We start from the raw sequence: 19,244 nt of genomic DNA, 5'->3' as shown, positions 1-19,244 counted from the left end.
TATTTTCAGAACATTTAGGACATGTTTGATTGTGTTGTTTAAATAACATTTTTCGTTGTTTAAACAACACAATACGTATTTGTATAATATTTTTTCACCCACACATATTTTCACAATATTTAAATAATATTACTAGAACAATATTACCAAACGGCCCTTAAACCATTATACTAAAAGTGTATTACCAAATAGGCCTAAATTGTGTAAACGACGTGTAGCTCATCATTTTGGACCGGTCACGATCTAAAACCCTACCCCAAAACCCTTTTTCCTCCAGAAGCAAAAATCTCAGACTCTTCCAAGCTCGAAATTTTCAACAATGGCTGATTCGGAAGCGAAACCCAAAGAGACACACACGATGAAGAAGAAGAAGAATAAGAGAAAGCTAAATAGCCTCGAAGAAGGGACCGGAAGACCTACCAAAACGCACCGTGTTGAACAGTCTGACAAACACAGCGAACAAATAGAGGTGGAGAAGCTTGCTGAAGAGTTGGGAAAGAGAGAGCTCGAAGAAGAATCTCCATGGAGGAACCTTCGGCTGATTCTGTCGATTCAGAACAAACAGCTCGAGCTTCACAAGTTAGTTATCTCTCTCTGACTCTCTTTATGTTTGTTTCCGTGTTTGGTTTCCGAGAAAGTCGGGGGAAAAGAATGAAACTTGAAATTCAATATCACAAAATTTTGGGTTTTTCTTTATGGGTTTTGAAAATGATGAAGAAAACGAGGTTATGGCATTGGCAATGGCAATGGCAAAGCTTTATTTTTCTCTATATGTGTAAATATTTTTTTTTTGAGGAGGTATATGTGTAAATATTGAGCTTTGAAAATTATCTATTTCTTGCTATGGTCCTTTTGATAATTGACAAATTTTGCATATAAGCTTTTTGGGTGGCAAGGAATCTGTGGCAAAGCGAAGAGAAAATGGTGTTTGAATAATTGATACTTTAGGAATAGCTCTAACACTCTTTTATGTAATAAAATTATTTTATTTATTCAAATTTTTTTGAATAACTGAATCTCAAATTTAATGAGAAGGCAGAGGAAAAGACATGAAACCGGAGTTTGAGTTCTATATTCATGACTTGTAATACAAGGTTGTTGATGCCTTTAATCCCCCTCCCACCTTTCCTGTTTGGGTTTACCGTGGGTCCCTAGAAAATGTCATATCCAAAATATGAGGATTATATTTGTTTTCATGTCCTTTATACATTTGTGAGCCATGAATAGGAACATTAAGTTCTTCTTTAACAAATGAGGTAATTTCAAATGCAGGAAGGTGGAATTAGCCTTCCATTTTGTGAAGATGAGGGTCACAGAAGAAGGCAACAGTGCTGATCAAGATTATGAAACTGTGAAGTTATCCCGCTTGATAGTCTTCCTTAATGATTGGGTCCAGTCATTGTTGATACCTTCAGAGAAAAAATTGAAAGGTGTTGTGCAAAAACCTGAGGGTGAAGTTATTGAGACATGGTTAGATAGTAGGTGTTGGGAGATTTTCAAATTTTGCTTGGAGGAATCATTGAGACTGCAAGTTTCTTTAAATTTCTCACGGAACCTTTTACGGTCTATTTTTGTAATTGCAAAAAATGCAGTGTCTTTAGTGAACAGCACATTGTTGAGTTCACAAGAATTGTATTTTATTGGTGAAGAACTGCACAGTATTGTGCTTGATTGTATCTCTTTAGTCTTCTCATCACATGGTGGCTTGTCGAATGAAAATTTAGACTTGTGGATGTCAACTGTTTATGCAGTGCTTGAGCTTGTCCACAAAGTTTACGTAAAGAACCTTGATAGTGGCGATATGGGTGTTTTTGCCATGCGATTTTCATGCTTGGTGCTTGAACCATTTGCCATGTTTTTGAGGGTCCACCCAACTCGGAAAACGGGATTTCATGATTTCATTGATAAACTTCTTGAGCCACTGATGCATTTGCTGAGTGTCTTGCATCTTCAAAGTGGTGGAAGTAATTCTCATTGGACAGAAAACTTACTGAAGCTAGTTGAAGAAGTTTTGTTTAATGGGTTGTTTCATCCTATCCACATTGATGGATTTCTGAGCTTACGTGGTACAGAGAAGTATGCAACAACCATTGATGGGGAATCCAAAAACTCAAAAACTGTTATTAAGAGTTATCACAGACACTTATTTGACAAACTGGAAAGAATCCTAACCGAAAAGAAGGTATTGGCAATGGGTGGCATTGGAGAACTATTCCGCTTGCTTGTTCATAGAGTGAAAAAGTTAAAAGGACCTTCAGTGCTTTCTGCTGATACAAAGATGATAGGGAAAGGAGGAGCTTCAAGGAATTTGGAGGATAACTCATTGTGTCATACATCTAAATTGTATTCTGGCAGTAGTAATGTACATCTAGACAAGAGTTATTGTTCAAGTGGTTTCAGTGCAGACACACGAAAGTCACTTTTTGATTTTTTTGTACAGATTATGGAGCCTCTTTTGCTCAATATTAATGCTTATCTTCAAGCTAAACCGGAAGTGAGACCTGAGTTGTTGGAGGTTCATGGCACACTCAAATCTATTAATAATTTACTTGCCAGCTTTATGGATGAAAAGGTTTATTTAAGAACAGAGGACACCTCTGAAGGAGCTTGCTTTAATTTCTTGAAGAAGGTTTATGATACTGTTATTTCATTTTCCACCAATTTACTCTGGTTGTCAAAATATGATCTAGAAAACCAGAAGCACATTGGCATGTTAACTTTATTAGCCAATGAGATATTTGTTGCTGTAGGTTATCTTCTGGAGATTGAATATGAGATTATAGGGAATGACTTGGTAAGCTTGTGGCTTATGATGTTTTCATACTCAACTATTGGCCTCTCTTTGGTGGATGTGTTAGATCAAAGCTCATTATCTTCCAAAATAGAAGCCTTTGGATGCCAACTGATTAATCTCTATAGTCAGCTTCGCCAGGTTAGTAGAACTCTGATCATACTCTATTTGTCTGCTTTTTAATTTCTATACAAGTTGGAAATGACTGGCATCACACATGGTTTAAGTCATTAGATTGTGTGTGCATGTATTTTGTGGGGTGTAGGGTATGAGGGTTGTGGGACCATAGTTTTTTCATAAATTTTCCCCTGCAAACATCCCATCTTGTTCTGTTCTGTTTCCCATTCTTGTTTCTGTAACTCAAATTTTGTTTAGTATGGACTATTGAGGCCTATGACCTTTGGCTTAAAAGGCACTACCTATCCCCCCATACGAATGGAATGGGGGTTGAGTTCATGGGTTCAAGACCCATTGGGTGCATGTATAACTTACCAATGAAATTGTTTCTATAGTTACAATGGGGAGGGGGGATTTGAACCTTGGATGTCTTTGTTGGAAACACCAGGAAGTGCCAGTTGAGCTACATGGCTCTTGGCAACTTACCAATAAAAATATATAGCTATTTTGTATTGAGTGGTCTCATGCCATATTCTTATACATTTAACTAATGTAGGTGAATAATACTATCTTTGCACTGTGTAAAGCAGTAAGGCTTGTAATATCACATGATGATGGTGGTGAAATAAATTATACCAGATTTATGGCTGCTTTGCCTTCTGAAGCTTATGCAAAATCAGTGGGAAATCTATTATCCTCCCAAGACTTTAAGTTTGCTGTTTGTAATGCCATTAAATCTATACCAGAAGGGCAAGCAAGTGGATGTATTAGGCAGTTAACAGAAGATATATCAGAATCTCTGGAATGGATGAAAGTTAATTGTTCAGTGGCTGAGGGAAATGAAATTGGCAAATTGGAGGTAAGTAGTCTGAAATGTTTTGATCTGCAAGCAGAACTGTTGGGAAGAGGATTGTCTGAATTGTATACACTAGTGCTAGATTCAGTGACTGTCACAATTGGTAACAGTAATCTTCTCGGAGTTTCTGTCAAGGACCTGATGACACTACTATGTCCTTGCATGAATAGCCTAGTTGGAGTACAGCCGCTTACTGTCAACAAGTTTCTTTGTTCTGTCACAGGAAGAAATTTTGATGCCAGGAATAAAGATGATTTGCTGAAATTTGGATTTTCCAGTTATTGGGTCTTTGTGTTCTTCTTTCGGTTGTACATGTTTTGCAGAAGCTTATATAGGCAAGCAATCAGCCTTATGCCTCCAGATTTATCAAGAAGGATGTTAGAAGTGATGGGCGATTCATCCACAGCATACTCTGGAAAGGATTGGATGGAGAGGACTGATTGGGATGATGGGGGCTACTTTTCTTGGATTCACCAACCTTCAACTTCTCTTCTTGTTGTTATACAATCAGTTTCAAATGTTTATCTCCAGGATAGCTCTGAAGGTTGCTGTCCTTTAATTTATGTATTAAATGCTATGGCTCTTCAGAGGCTTGTTGATTTGAACAGGCAGATAAATTCACTTGAGTACTTGCTGCAGAGTAATGACAATCTGGCGCAAAAAATGTCGCTTGATGATGCTAGCTTGTCACTGTATCGTAAAAGAAGTAGAAAGTGGGCAAGGCGCATCTCTGTTTTGAGGCAAGAGGCAGCAGGTCTTACTGATTACATGATGGGACATCTACAGTTAGTGGCTGAAGGTCAACAGTCAATCTCTTCTGATGATGCAACTTGTATGGACACATCTGCCCAAGCTCTCCTTGAAACTGAAGAATGGGATTTTAGTATTTGTTCCATGAACAAGAAGTCATTGCCCACTGCTATTTGGTGGATCCTTTGCCAAAATATTGATATTTGGTGCAGTCATACTGCTAAAAAGAAGTTGAAATTGTTCCTCTCACTTTTAATCCATACTTTCATTCCCTCTTCAACAAGCAGCTTTGTGAGGATTGGAAAGCAGTACATTAATGAATCCAGCCAGCTGAAGAAAGTCACTATGCATCAAATCTCATCAGAACTTCTAAGTGACTCAATCTTGTATGAACAAAAAGTAAGACACTTTACTGAATCATAGATCCCCCAACTCCTCTTATTGATGTTCATACCCATACAAACTAGCTTTGTGTGTATTACTTATATTAAAAAAAAAAAAAAAAAAAAAAAAAAAAAAAAAAAAAAACTAACTTTGTGTGTATTGTCTGTGTGTTACGTATATTTTTATTTTCTTCAAAAAGCTTCCTGTATGATGTCCTAGAACTTCTATGAGTTTAGTGGATATTATTTTGCTTTCTATAGTGTTCATTCCATCTCTTGTATTAGTTTGTCCGCAGGTATTTGGCATCAAGGTTTTGCCGTGTATTGGAGAAATCAATATTACCGTTATTTAAAGATTTTCCATCTGGAAATGTTGAATTGAAATCATCACCTCATTGGCCAGAGGTTCTCGGTGCACTTGAGAAGTCATCAGTAAGAGTTTCTGGGAGTGAACTTGTTACTTATGATTGTTTTTCAGATTCAAAATCGATTGCCCATTCATCTGAGAAGCTGCGTACTGAGATTTGCACTGAACAAATAGCTTTACCCTTCACCAGCTTGAATTTTACATCTTGTCATAGTTTACTTAATCTTTTGTGTTGGATGCCGAAAGGGTATTTAAATTCAAGATCATTCTCAGTTTATGCCACATATATACTCAACCTTGAAAGGTAGACTGTCTTCTCTACATAATTGTTCTTTTTATGCTATGATTTGGTGCCTGTTGATATGATGGTCTCCCAGCTTAAATAATGATTGCTGCTTTTTAGAACACAAGCAAGTAATACACAACCTTTTCACTTCTTTTGAGGTAAGGCTTTGTGCTGCATGGTGAAACTCTTTAAATCATTTGAAGGTGATAGAATTAGGAAATAACAATTATTGAAAAAAATAGGAGAAAAATTAATAGATATCCAGATTTATGCATCTAATAGCACATAAATTTATACAACTGAAGATTATGGTTTAACTTTCTTTGCTGTAAATTGTCCCTGCAATATGTTGCACATACTACTTGTCTTATAAAATTGATGTCTACTGTTTTGGTTTGATAAGTTAAACAATTAACATTTTCTTGTGCACTTTTTTTGGAAATTTCATGGATATGTAATGATCTGTTATCTTATCATGTATAATTGTCAATCTTTTTTTTACAAGCATTCAAGTAGCATTTATCATATGAAATGATATCACAGAACTCAGTTTTGCAATCTCTGCTGGAAGATACTCTTTTCAAATTCAATTCAAACTTTAATATTACCGGTCCTACATGTTTCAGGGTGGTTGTTGGTAGCTTATTGGAATGTCAGGGTACGTTGTACTCACACAGGCATCATGACCTTTTCAGACTGTTTGTTTCTTGCCGGAAGGCCTTGAAATATATAATTAAGGCAGCTTGTGAGAAGAAGACAGAAGCTAGTCAATCCTCATTTGCTCCAATACTCCCTGAAGATTCATTTTCTGCTTTGTGGCTTTTCAAGTCAGTATCTCTGGTGGTTGAGCTTCAACAGGCAGTGTCAAAAGATATTGCTACTCAAGTTAAAGATTTGATATTTTCATTGATGGATCACACATCATATGTCTTCTTGACATTAAGCAAATATCAAATTAGTCATGCTGTTCACTTCTTTCTCAATGCCAAGAGGCCTTGTAAGGAGCAACCTTTTTCTGGCAATGTCAACGAGCAGTGTAACTTAATTGAATCTAATCCTTGTTTGGATTCCTCCAACTGTATTGAGGCCTGGAATGATGCATTCCTTGTTGTCAAGATGTTGAAGGAACAGGCACAAAGCCTTGTTAACTGTCTGAAAGATAACCTTTGTACTGAAAAAGAGTTTCTTGGTGTTGATGTTGTAAATTTGAATAAATTTTCCTCTATAGTTTCCTGCTTTAGTGGGTTTTTATGGGGTCTAGCTTCTGCAATTAATGATGAAGATGCAAGATTTCATGACAATAAAGCAAAATCATTAGGGTGGAAACGTGAACATGTCTCGGAACTCAACCTTTGTATAAGTGTGTTTGAAGATTTCATCAATCTTTTCTTACGTATGTTCCTCGTTGAGGTTGATCAACAGCCCAGAAGTTACTGTGATGCACTAAATCTTAAAAAGTCAGAGTATGGCCCAGATTTTTTGGATGCAGAGGAGTGTTCACTGAATGGCTCTACCCAGGCTGAAGTTTCATGTGGTAGACAGCAGCAAAAATCTGGAGCTGCAATGGCTTGCTCATTGTCATCTGACATTGATGACGACTCTCTAAAAGCTAGCGTTAGAAGGTTGCAGTTGAAAGATGCCAGCTTTTCTGCCAGTATTATGACTAAGGTGGATTCATTTGATCTTCAAGTTATAAATAAGCCTTTGTTGCAATGCTTGCTGAAAGGTGATTATCCTGAAGTAGCATTCTCACTCAGGCAGCTATTAATTGCTTCTTCAGCTATATTGAGGTTAAAATTGCAGATAAATAAGATTTCCTCATTGTCAAGCTTGGTGCCCTGTCTTGTTGGCATTTCACAAGTCTTGTTATTGGAATTAGTGGGTATGGTTGACATACCAGACACATTTTCTTTTGTTTGGTTGGATGGTGTTCTAAAGTATCTGGAAGAGTTGGGAAATCATTTCCCTTCAGATAATCCTACCTTATATGGAAATGTGTATGCCAGGATGATAGAGTTACACTTAAGGGCTATGGGAAAATGCATAACTTTGCAAGGAAAAAGAGCCACTCTAGCATCTCATGAGACAGAGTCAAGTACTAAGACACTCAATGGTCATATAGAATTCTCTGAAGCATCTCATCTTGGGCCACATTACTTGGATGAATTTAAAGCAAGGTTGAGAATGTCATTTAAAATGTTCATAAAGAAACCATCAAGACTGCATCTCTTAACTGTGATACAGACTATAGAGAAAGCACTAGTTGGAGTCCGGGAAGGATGCACGTCAATTTATGACATAACTACTGGAAATGCAGCTGGTGGAAAGATTTCCTCAATAGTTGCAGCTGGAATTGATTGCTTTGATTTGGTTATTGAATTTGTTTCAGGTAACATTGCACATTCAATGAATGCAATTTTGGAAATTAATCATTGCATTACATTCTTTAACATGTTTATATGTGGGTCCACTTTGTGTTTTTGGCATTTGCTGCATGTTTCATTTATTTTCATTTTATTAGCTATTAGATGGAATGTACTTCAATTGGTCATGCTTCCACCAAAGTGATTAAAACTAACTGCCTTAAAATGCCATGGGTAATGTTATGTTGCATTTAAAATGGACCTTAGGAATCAAAAAACTGAATAATTCCTCACACATATGTTCCTTCAATAATATAACTGCTTTTTTGTGAAAAAAAAAATTTGGAAAAGGGATTTATAGATCTATGAAAATTTCAACTTGTTATTGCAAAGATGGTGTTTAAACAAAGGAGCAATGTCAGCTATGGATGGATAGCAGATATTTTGTGTGGAATTTCTTCAAAACAAGGTTTTCTTATTGATGTTGTCTGGCTCACATCCTAGAATTCAGACTCCTACCTTAGTAAATTATGAAGTATATGGAACAGAGAAGCTATTAATATCAGATGAGATTTTCCCATAGCATACTGCCTGGGTACCAGGGTAGCAGTTTGTACCATTTTTAATTCCTTTTAATAAAGTTCTATTTACCTATTAAAAAATTATCAGATGAGGAGATGCATAAATTGATCAACCCTGCTTAGAGCAATGTTATTGCAACTGTCACCTCAGGTTTCTATCTCAGTTTGATGCTTGTTTTAACCATTGACTTTCTTTTCAGGACGCAAACATTTGGATGTGGTGAAAGAACACATTCAGAGCATACTTGCGGGTTTGTTCAACATTATTCTGCACTTGCAGAATCCTTTAATATTCCAGAGATTTATGCATGATAAAGGCAACACTAATCCAGATTCAGGATCTGTCATTCTTATGTGCATTGAAGTACTCATAAGAATTTTTGGGAAGCATGCTCTTTTCCAAATGAAACCCTGGCATGTAGCTCAGTCTTTACGTATACCTGCTGCACTTTTTCAAGATTTCCATCAGATTAAACTTTCTGAAGCTTCCATTTCATCTCATTCTTCCTTGATATTGGATAATGAAATCTCTGATCGACTAGGAAGCAAGGATTTAAGTGTTGTAGATCGGCACTTCTCAATTGACCTATTTGCTGCATGTTGTAGATTATTGTATACTGTTCTTAAGCATCACAAGAGGTACAGTTTGTCTTTCTTTTCTTTTCTTTTTTTGGTGTGTGCCTTTTTTAGGGGGGGTGGGGAAATGTCCACAAAAACATGGTTACAATGGTTCATATTGTAGGGTACTAAAACTTTTAGAACCAATAGTGCAAGTTGCATGCTTGCAATTTTTTTAGGTGGAAAACAATATGACTATGTTGATGTTTAAGGCGCACATCTCTTAGCACTAAACTCTGCTGTAGTTTGAACCATTAAAACTCTGTTCTCATCAAATAACATGTTTTATGGGTTGTCATTTTGATCTGATTAATTCTTTTTTCACTTTAGAAGATGGACCAGGGAAAAGAGCATACTTAATTTAATGGCTAGATCTAAGGTTATTAGTTTCTTTTTGGTTTAGTAAAACTACATCAATAGCTGATTAAATATGAGGTAATTATTTATTTTCTCTATTACGATTTATGAATAATGCTCTTAGGTTGTGGTTATTACGTTTCATATTTCTCACTTGGCATGCATAAACTATGTTGCTTGTTTTCTTTGGTATCCCCTCCCCTTGGTGGATGAAAGTGGGCATTATATGTTGTTAAACTGATTGTTTCATTAATTCTAGTGAGTGTGAGCGGTGTATTTCTCTACTTGAAGCCTCTGTTTCTGTTCTCCTTCATTGTTTGGAGACTCTGGATACCGATTCAATTTTCAGAAAAGGATCTTTTTCGTGGGAATTAGAAGAGGGAGTAAAATGCGGTTGTTTTCTTCGAAGGATTTATGAAGAGGTATGTGATGTTTGTGTGAACAGACATTTTTATCTTTGATAGGTAATAAGTGATTTTCTTTAACTAAAAAAGAATCATACATAGGGAACCAATAAACTATACATGATATAGTCACAGGTTCCTTAAGTTAGATTAAAATCTAATGAATTAATGAATTCCTATAACATTGGAGGTCTACTTGCATCCAATGACCGCCAATAAAATAATAACCCAAGAAAGAACAAACCAAGATTCGAAACTTCCTATAGGTTTTTTGTTTGAACATACATTAATGCATCTAAATTAGCGTATCACAGTGCATCCTTACTCCATGGCCTTAATTTGTTTTGTGAATTCTCTTCAGCCATGGTAAAAACTCCTGTTAGGATGAGTTTTTCAAGGGATGGTGACTGAGGTGGCTCATTTGGCCATGCCATTTATTTTGGAATAAGTTCATCTTGCCAAAATTATTGGGAGACATTATGCACACGGTTAGCACTGGTGCTAAAGTAAACAAGCTAGCATGTTTTTTGCCAATGAAGCTTGTCCTCAATTTTAACTGGCATCAGAACTATTTGATAGTATTAAGAATATAGCTGTTATGTTTTAGATGGATCTCAAAATTTTATTTTTAAGTTAGTTGGGGACATTTTAGTGTCACAGAGGGTTCAAAACACTGAACAACAATTGATAGAATATGTTGTCCCTATCCCTTTTCAATTGATATGTTATATAATGGATCTCACCTTGCAAGAAGTTTAAACAGTCTTCCTTGAATTTTGTCATTTTTGTTCAGGTAAAGGGTTCATTTGATCAATCAAACATATGAACCTACATGTTGTCATTAGTGTCCCATTTATTCCACTGTTAAATATCCTTGTAAAGGCTTTTCTTTGATGAATGGGGGTCATTGAAGGTCAGAGCTTGTATGGGGATAAAGTGATTGGTGCTCAGAAAACACCCATAGCCCAGCTTGCACATTTAGGAAACCTTTCTGGTCCAGAAAACTTGTTACCCAACTAAAACTTGGATGTATAAGTAACTGATTGCCACTACTGATAGAAACATGTTTGTGGCAAGACTTCTTTTCTATCATCATTTGCTTTTTATTACCATTTTTTTTTTTTTAAAATTTTTTATGGTTACTTTATATTACCATTACTGCTTTGCTAAAAGTAACCATAATTTTTTCACTTTATATTTACCATTACTAATATTCAATAGTATTTAAGCTTTACTATGCATACAAGTATAAGATACATGCCAATGGATGTACTAGTGCACAGAGATCCCACTTCTGTGGGGTTTGGGAGGTCATGGTAGGCACTAGGCGAGTCCAAATCTTCTATCACACTCTTCTTGCTCCTTTATATACTCCACAAATAAAAACATGCCACATGTCCATCTATTTTATAAAATGCTAAATTTATGCCTTCTATTATTTCAATTACCTAAATATGATGGGTTATTTATTTATTTATTTATTTTAGGAAATTGAAATAATAGAAGGCATAAATTTAGCATTTAATAAAATAGATAGACATGTGGCATGTTTTTATTTGTAGAGTATATAGTGAAGCAGGAAGAGTGTGATAGAAGATTTGGACTCGCACTAGGCAACCTAATCCCCAATTTATTTTGGGAGAGACTGATTCCTGAACTTAAACCCGTGACTTGTCACGTTTGGTGGAAGGCACTTGCCATCACACCAAGACCTGACCTCTACATGCCAATGGTCTTTGGATCAAATGACATCTATTCCTCCAATGTACAAAGGGTGGAGAGTGAAGTCATGCGTTCTATGTGAATGTGTGGTCTTGTTTACCTTGAAAATAGAGGGGGGAGGGGGGGGGGGGGAGTTTTACACATACATGACACCTTTTCCTTCTTCTTTTTTTATTTTTTTATTCTACCTGGTTTACTTTTTCATATTTATGGTGCAGATAAGACAGCAAAAAGAGTCCTTTGGCCGCCATTGTTCTCAGTTTTTGGCAAACTACATATATGTTTATTCAGGCTATGGCCCCCTCAAAACTGGCATCAAAAGGTAATTTTTAGCACCTTTTTTTTAATCATTCCTATTATGAAGTTCTATGAGAATTCCATGTCTTGCTCTTGTTTTCTGTTTGAACCATTACTCCTCCCAACTAACATGTCTTTGCATTTTAGTATGTCCCAAAATGTTTTTCTATTTCAAAAGATGGTTCCAAAGGTCCTACTTTCCTCTTTCCCATTATTTAGAGTGACAAGAGGACAGTGTTGGAGAAATGAGAGCTTAAATAAGCAAGTGTGACTTAATAAATTACAGTCTCCATTATTCGACCCTTAGCTCTCACGCTGTAGTAGCTGAACCATTTTATTGTGAATCTACAGGGAAATAGATGAAGCTCTCAGACCAGGTATATACGCTTTGATTGATGCCTGCTCAGCAGATGATCTTCAGTATCTTCATACAGTATTTGGAGGTAAGCAGTGTTGATGTTTAAAATGAGTACAAGAAGGAAACACTTCATTCTCACTTATTTTCTTATTGTTTCTGTAGAGGGTCCTTGCAGAAACACACTAGCAACTTTACGGCATGACTACAAACTGAATTTCCAGTATGAAGGAAAAGTCTGATCTACTTCTCTTTTGCTCTGGCTAAATATGTTGGCCCAAATCTACACAAACTATTTTACATTATGAATACTAGGTTACAATTTTTCCTTTGTAATATGGAGAAGAAAAAAAGTGTGAAAGAAGCATAGCTAACCCTAACTAGTCTTTTGAGGATCCATAGATGATCCCAAAATGTTGGTACTAAAGTTTGGTGGTGTTTGTTGTAGCTTCCTCATGGAAGTCCAAAATTACACAGGTTGTAGGTTCTTATATTGTTACAATTTTTTGGGGTTTTTAATGTCGTTTGAAGTGTACATATGAGAGAGTTACAGAGTTACTGATGGGCTTTTCTTGTTTCTGTTGTAACCTTTCAAGAATAAGTGGCTTCAGTAGTGTTGTAACGTGCATTCTTCTTTTATAAAAATATCAATTTTTTGTTAGTATATTATTATGCTGTTTGAGTATCTTTGTGCATATGATGTCAGTATGTAATCTGATCCGTAAATACAGTACTTAAAAAAAAAAAAAAAAAAAAATCTAGAGCAATGCATGGTGCTTCTTGACTGACAATGAAGTTTGGCATTATTTGCATGTCCATTGGTGAAAGAGGCATTAAGGGACATGATGAAAGTTCATTTTGGACAAAGTTTCAGTAGAATTTGGACGCATTTACTTAGCAGATTTAAACCACTAGCTATTTCACACACACACACACGCACACACACAAAAAGTTAAATATTCCCAATGATAATGATGCAGAGTAGAAAGACTTGGTAACATTGAACGATTGGTTTTTCTTTGTGGAAAAAGAAATTATTAGTGGTATTAATACAGGGCTGCTATAGAACTATATGCTTTAGGCTAATGTTTTCATCTAACCTAATAACAATGATATGAACTGTAGAATAATGTCGGCAACTGGGATAAGAAACAGTGGTCTATAATCTACATCTATTGTGGCTGCAACAATTATGAGTTTGTGGAGAGGGCCCAAAAACAGCCAAAAAATTATCGTCTTTCTTGAGAAATGGCTGGTCCAGCCTTAAGGCTAACAATATCTTTCCACACCAATATATTCCATCTCGATTAAGCCTGAGACAAATTTTTATAATATTTTTCTTAATTGCTAAGATGGTATGTTGTTATTGATATGAACTCATAAGAAAGTAATATTACTCTAATTACAACTTAACACGTCAATAATTGTGCAATTTTTTGTAATAATAAGGTTACTCATTTTATATTTGACTCACACGTCCATTCCAATGGTATTGGCATCACCCACCGTTCTTACAAAACAAGATATCTCAATGCCAAAAGAGAATGTTGATGGAACAACTGCCGAATGTTCAGCCATCCAAAAAGTGGACACATCAACACGTGTATGGTTGAGATTGAGCTAGGATATGATTTGCTTTTCAATTTCACCTTATGGCTATAAGTATTGGGCTTTTTCCATCCAAAAAAGAAGAAGAGCCACTCTGAAGTTTTCTCATAAAACCTTAGCAACCCCAACAAACCAGTAAGGCTCTCAATGGGATGCTATAGAAGCTGTTGCAGACCAACCCCAGTGAATGATGATTTAGCCAAGATTCTGCTATTCTTGGTTGTGATCTTATTCCTCCTTGGCATACCAAAGCTATTTATTTATGAGCGACCTGTTGTTGTTGAACCACCCAAAGAGCCTACAAATTGGGCACGTATATTCTTACCATTGCTGATACTAGCCATTGTGCTTTGCTTATCATTAATGAGATATCCTGATGGTAAGTGTTGTCCAACGCCACCACCAACAACACCACCACCACCACGACCATGCAAACCACCACCACCACCACCATGCAAACGATACCACCGCTGCTCTTGCAAAAGATGTGGGCCATGGGGTGTGGCTCATTGATTATCAGAAAGCTACATTTTCCTGAGACATGGATTGCAACTTGTAAGCACTTTGTGTTTTACTTTTTTTGATAAGCACTGTGTTTTAGTTGATTTATTATGCCTGTTTAATCAGCAAAAACGTGTTTTTTTTTTTTTTTTTTTTTTCCTAGTTTGGTTGTATCATGTTTATGTACCAGAGACTCAGAGAGTTCTAAATGTTTGTATTAGATGTAAAATTGGCAATTATGCCTAGCATTATGATTAAGTGAAAAGTGAACAACGTGCTGTCTGGTACTTTACAGTTTTGGTTTTTCACTTTTTCTTGCTTGATGAATTTTGATCAGAGATATGCATGAAATTCCGAGTCTGGATCGGATAGAATCAATTTTTTTCCAATACCTATGCCCCAAAGGAGGGTCCCATATATGTTTTTTTTTTTTTTGGGATAACAGTTAATTGGTAATAGGAGTTTTTGTTTTTTTGTTTTTGTCTTTTTTTTTTTAATGCTCAATATTCATTAAAAAAAAAAAAAATCTAAAATCTATTTGCATAAACAAACTTAGCAAGAGCACGAGTAACACTATTAACATCCCTTTTAACCCAACTAATGGCTTGTTTGGAAGTTTAGAGAGGGAGGAGAGTAGAGGAGAGTAGAGGGGAGGGGAGTAGTGGGGAGGAGAGTAGAGGAGAATGATTCACCTCCACCTTATTTGGATGTTTTTAAAATTAGTAAGGGAGAATGGAGTAATTAGCCCTTCCCCTTATGTAATTTTGTTAATATAATAAGGGTAAATTAGGTAATTTACTTGGTCAATAGTTTATGTACTCTACTCCCCCTCTAAATCTTTCCAATTTGGGAAATTAAAATTGGGGGCTAGAGAAAGTCCAAACCCCTCCAAACTCCTCTAAACCCCTTCCCCTCATTCTTTAAAAAACTTCCAAACAAGGTAATTGCATTACTCTCCCTCCCTCTACTCTACTCCCCTCCTTTTTTAAACATCCAAACATGCCATAAATGCATTAAAATCAAAGCAACAACTAAGCTCTACAATATTGTTAAGCAGAATAGAAATAGTCAAATAGACCACTCGACATTTGTCAAGTCTAAATTCAAAACATCATAACAATTTTTGTCATCCGCTCCACAAGGTAATAGGGGTATCATTTTGAGTTGAATTCAAGACATTCATTTAAATAGGGAAATACCATTTTGGTACAAGGATTAGAGCCTGTAGCCACTGATATTTTATTTTATTTGGATCCAGCTAATGGAAACCAATATTTTTTTTTTCTTCTTTCTTTTCTTTCTTCTAATGATGATTAAGAATTTTGCAACACATTTGTGTAAAAAAAATACTAGAAATATTATAAATTTTACTATTTATATCTTACAAACTAATGTGTTAGTAATAAAATAAAAAATCAGACATTTATTTATTATGCTTTTGAAATAACACTAATTAAGTAATTATATTTATTATCACGTTATTTTGTATTTATTTTTAGTAAAATTCGCAGTTGATATAGAATATTCCTTGATTGTTTAGAAGATTAAAATTGTTTCATTTGGATTTCCTGGATTGGATAAACCGACAACTATGGCCACCATGGCACTAATAGCCTGACTTCTTTCATTTTTCTTTTTTAAAAAGAAAAGAAGAAAACACTTATAGCCTCTCTGTGTGTGTGTGTGTGTGTGGGGTGTTTGGGGGGGGGGGGGGGGTGGAGAGACCACTATTTAACTAGTTTTAATGCTCCCTCAAAAAAAAAAAAAAAAAAACGCTTTAATGATAATATATTATATATGACTCCATATTAAAAATATATAAATAAACGACTATAATGACTTAGTGTGCATTTGAATACCGTTTATTTTGCTAAAAACTGGAAAAAAAAAAAACTTTCATGCTTGAAAGTACTGTTCATATGCTTGATTGCACTGTTCATGTCCCATGAACAGTGTAATAGGCGCTAATTAAAAAAAAAAAAAAAGAAGAAGAAGAAGAAGAAGCTGAAAACACAAATAATCCGGACGTGAACTCGCAAACCAAACCGACCCTTAGTGCTGTTGTTACGAGCTAATGTCAATGATTGAGTAATGATTTGGTTTGGTAGTGGTGGGTTAATTTGTAAGTTACTCTCTAGTCTCTTCCTTAATCTTTTTTTTTTTGATTGAAAAAATAATAATTGTTTTTATTAGAGAAAATCCTAAGTTTTCATTTTTAAAAAATTTTTAATGTATAATGAAGTGAGAATCACCTTGATTCTTTGTGAAGATGAACACACATATCACTTAATTTTGAAAACTCTTATAGAAGAGGGGATTAAACAACCTTGACATTAAACATATCATTTTAGATCAATATGATGTCATGTGTGTTGGCTTATGCTTATTTTTTTTTGCTGATTAATTTTTATTGAAAGTGTGCTAAAGTTATTTAGTTTTACTGATAATTTTTATTGAAATGTGACTAAAGATATGACTTATATTTTGAAAATAATCATAAATAGATAAAAAACTAAAACTAGCAAAATAAAAAAAAAATTGGACCCTAACTAATTCTTTAAGATAGATTTTAACTTGATATTCAATCTTGATATGGATGTATATATTCACCAAAGTTCACTATTAATCTCTACAATATTAATTCTCAAAAAAAATAAAAAAAAACTTTTACAGTATTGCGAAGAGTCTTGTAGTTAACCGATTGGCACAGTTATTTCCAATCGTGACATCTTTGCAACATTAAAAGCCGACTTTAAGATATCTCAACCCTCAATTATCGATGCATAAAATAAAATAAAATAATAATAAAAAAAAATCTCTGCAACATTAAAGGCCGACTCAACCTCTATATCCAATCGAGAGGGTGTCATCTAGCGTTAATATGTCAGAAGCAGAGTTATTTGACTGTAATTCCCAGAGGTTTCTGGGGATCCTTTTAACATTCTTGAGTCATATCTAAATTTACAGATCAATCTTTCTGTTACACTTTAATTAAGTCCATAGCTCAGCTAGACTGACCTTATCCACTGATGAATACAAAAACAATTTCTCAATTCAACATTGGGTCGGCCTTAAAAAAAAAAAAATAATAAAAAATAAAAAAAGAATTTTGAGTAACCATGTCGAAAAAGCCAAACCATCATAAAGAAGGCGACAATTTTATAGAGCTGGAAGCATTTATAAAGCAGACGTTGATTTATATCCACTTTCAACCATAGGAACAAATCAAAACACGTGTTGTATCATCAAAGTGGTTGAGCAATTATATCACCTTTTGAATGGTATCGGCATTCTTTATAGTATCCAGTGTTTAGGATTTAAATCTCACCTCTTCTTCTTTACTATTCGTGTGACTTTGTGATGTACTTTGAAATTGCATGTTTTTGAGGTCAGGATGTATGATGGTTCCTGATAAAAAATACTGGTGAAGGGACAAGGTCCCTAAATTTTGCTAAGCTTGACAATTAACAATTAATTTGAGTGAGAAAAGCATTGGTTTTAAAGCAGTAGGAATAAGATCAATGATGAACTTACAAAGAGAATGAAACATTGAGCCTAAACACTGTATCATTGACTGTTTAAAGTTGGCCCATCTGCCCCCACATTGTGGCAATTATTGTCCATGCTAAATTTTTCTTTTCTTTTCTTTTTTTCATGTTTAAGCTCCATCTCTAATGGGTGTCACTATCCTTTTCTTTTATTTTTAAACTCTTTGGTGGGCTGAGTAGAGAATTCTTTGTGGTGAAATCCTAATTCCCAATAAAATAAAATCCCTGATGCATGTATATGCTTGCCCAATTGAAATTGGACAGTGATGTAATTCACTATTAAATCCACTTTGGTTGATCGAGAGATGACCATGACCTCTTATCACTTGAATATTCTCTTGACAAATTCAATTTATTTTTAGTCTGTTATATATGTAGGGTTTGTGTAGCTGAACTTTATGTTTTAATTCTCTGTTTTTATGTTATATTAATACAATTTCTTTGTATTATCCCAAAAAAAAAAATATATATATATATATATATATATATTTTTTATTGTTGACAAATTGTTAGGATCATTTATGATAAGACAACATCTCATTAAGATTGATATAATATCACCTATTTTAACACATATTTTTTAGCTTTTTTATTCATTCACTTTGTTATATGGATATACATATGGTGATGCACAGAAAATCAGTAGGTTGAATACTTTGGGTTTCAATGGACTAATGGTTGCTTGAAAAGCCTGAAAATAAAAACACAGGATCAAAGGTGACCGGGGTGAATCGATCAAGAACTCTCCAACACTTAAGTTAATTTTCTCTCTAGAACTCAAGAATTCCAACTTTAGGAGTGATGGAAACTTACCTTCATTTGATATGGATGAGTCATTTTATAGTGAGCTTTGGAGTGATTACTTGTTTAATAATTTTCTCAACGTGGATGGAAGTTAGAAGGTTCAGACTTATCTTTTACAACTGCTATCAGAAGTTAAGAAATTAGTAGGAGGTTAAAGCGATGAATAAGGATTTTGTTCATACTTTAGAACAGTAGAACGTGGTCTGAATTATAAGCTCTTGAACACAAATTTACTCTAATAATTTCTAAGTTTTGGGAGGTCATCCAGATGCTTCCATGCGGGACAATTCTTACACTTGGGCGACCTTCTTGTATTGGGACAACCTTTATGGACTTGGACGACACTATGGACAAATTGGAGTTTGGAGATAGTACAATTTTGGTTCACCATCAACATATAACAAAGATGTAATTTTTGCATCAATGGGAATTTCTAAATTAAAATATTTGCTTATGTTTAGTAGTATACTGCATAACATTGATAAAAAAAAAAAAAAAAAAAAAAAAAAAAAAAAAACCTTTTTTAAGTGAAGAAA

At 34.8% G+C, this 19,244-nt stretch overlaps 1 protein-coding gene across 1 annotated transcript; it reads left to right on the top strand.

Annotated features, from left to right (window-relative positions):
* Positions 1-220: 220 nt before the first annotated feature.
* LOC112008438 (uncharacterized) lies at positions 221-12,916 on the top strand. The gene is made up of 10 exons (XM_024040769.2): positions 221-579; positions 1,273-2,932; positions 3,465-4,913; positions 5,183-5,568; positions 6,177-7,939; positions 8,695-9,133; positions 9,729-9,891; positions 11,814-11,917; positions 12,244-12,335; positions 12,413-12,916. The coding sequence occupies exons 1-10, from the start codon at positions 320-322 to the stop codon at positions 12,487-12,489; spliced, it is 6,393 nt and encodes a 2,130-aa protein (XP_023896537.1). The 5' UTR covers positions 221-319; the 3' UTR covers positions 12,490-12,916.
* The last annotated feature ends 6,328 nt before the right edge of the window (positions 12,917-19,244 follow it).

The sequence above is a fragment of the Quercus suber genome, unplaced genomic scaffold (genome assembly GCF_002906115.3).
Source record: "Quercus suber isolate HL8 unplaced genomic scaffold, Cork oak 2.0 scaffold_142, whole genome shotgun sequence".
Lineage (NCBI taxonomy): Eukaryota > Viridiplantae > Streptophyta > Magnoliopsida > Fagales > Fagaceae > Quercus > Quercus suber.
The sequence above is the reverse complement of the archived record's forward strand: the minus strand, read 5'-3'. Positions and strand labels throughout refer to the sequence as shown.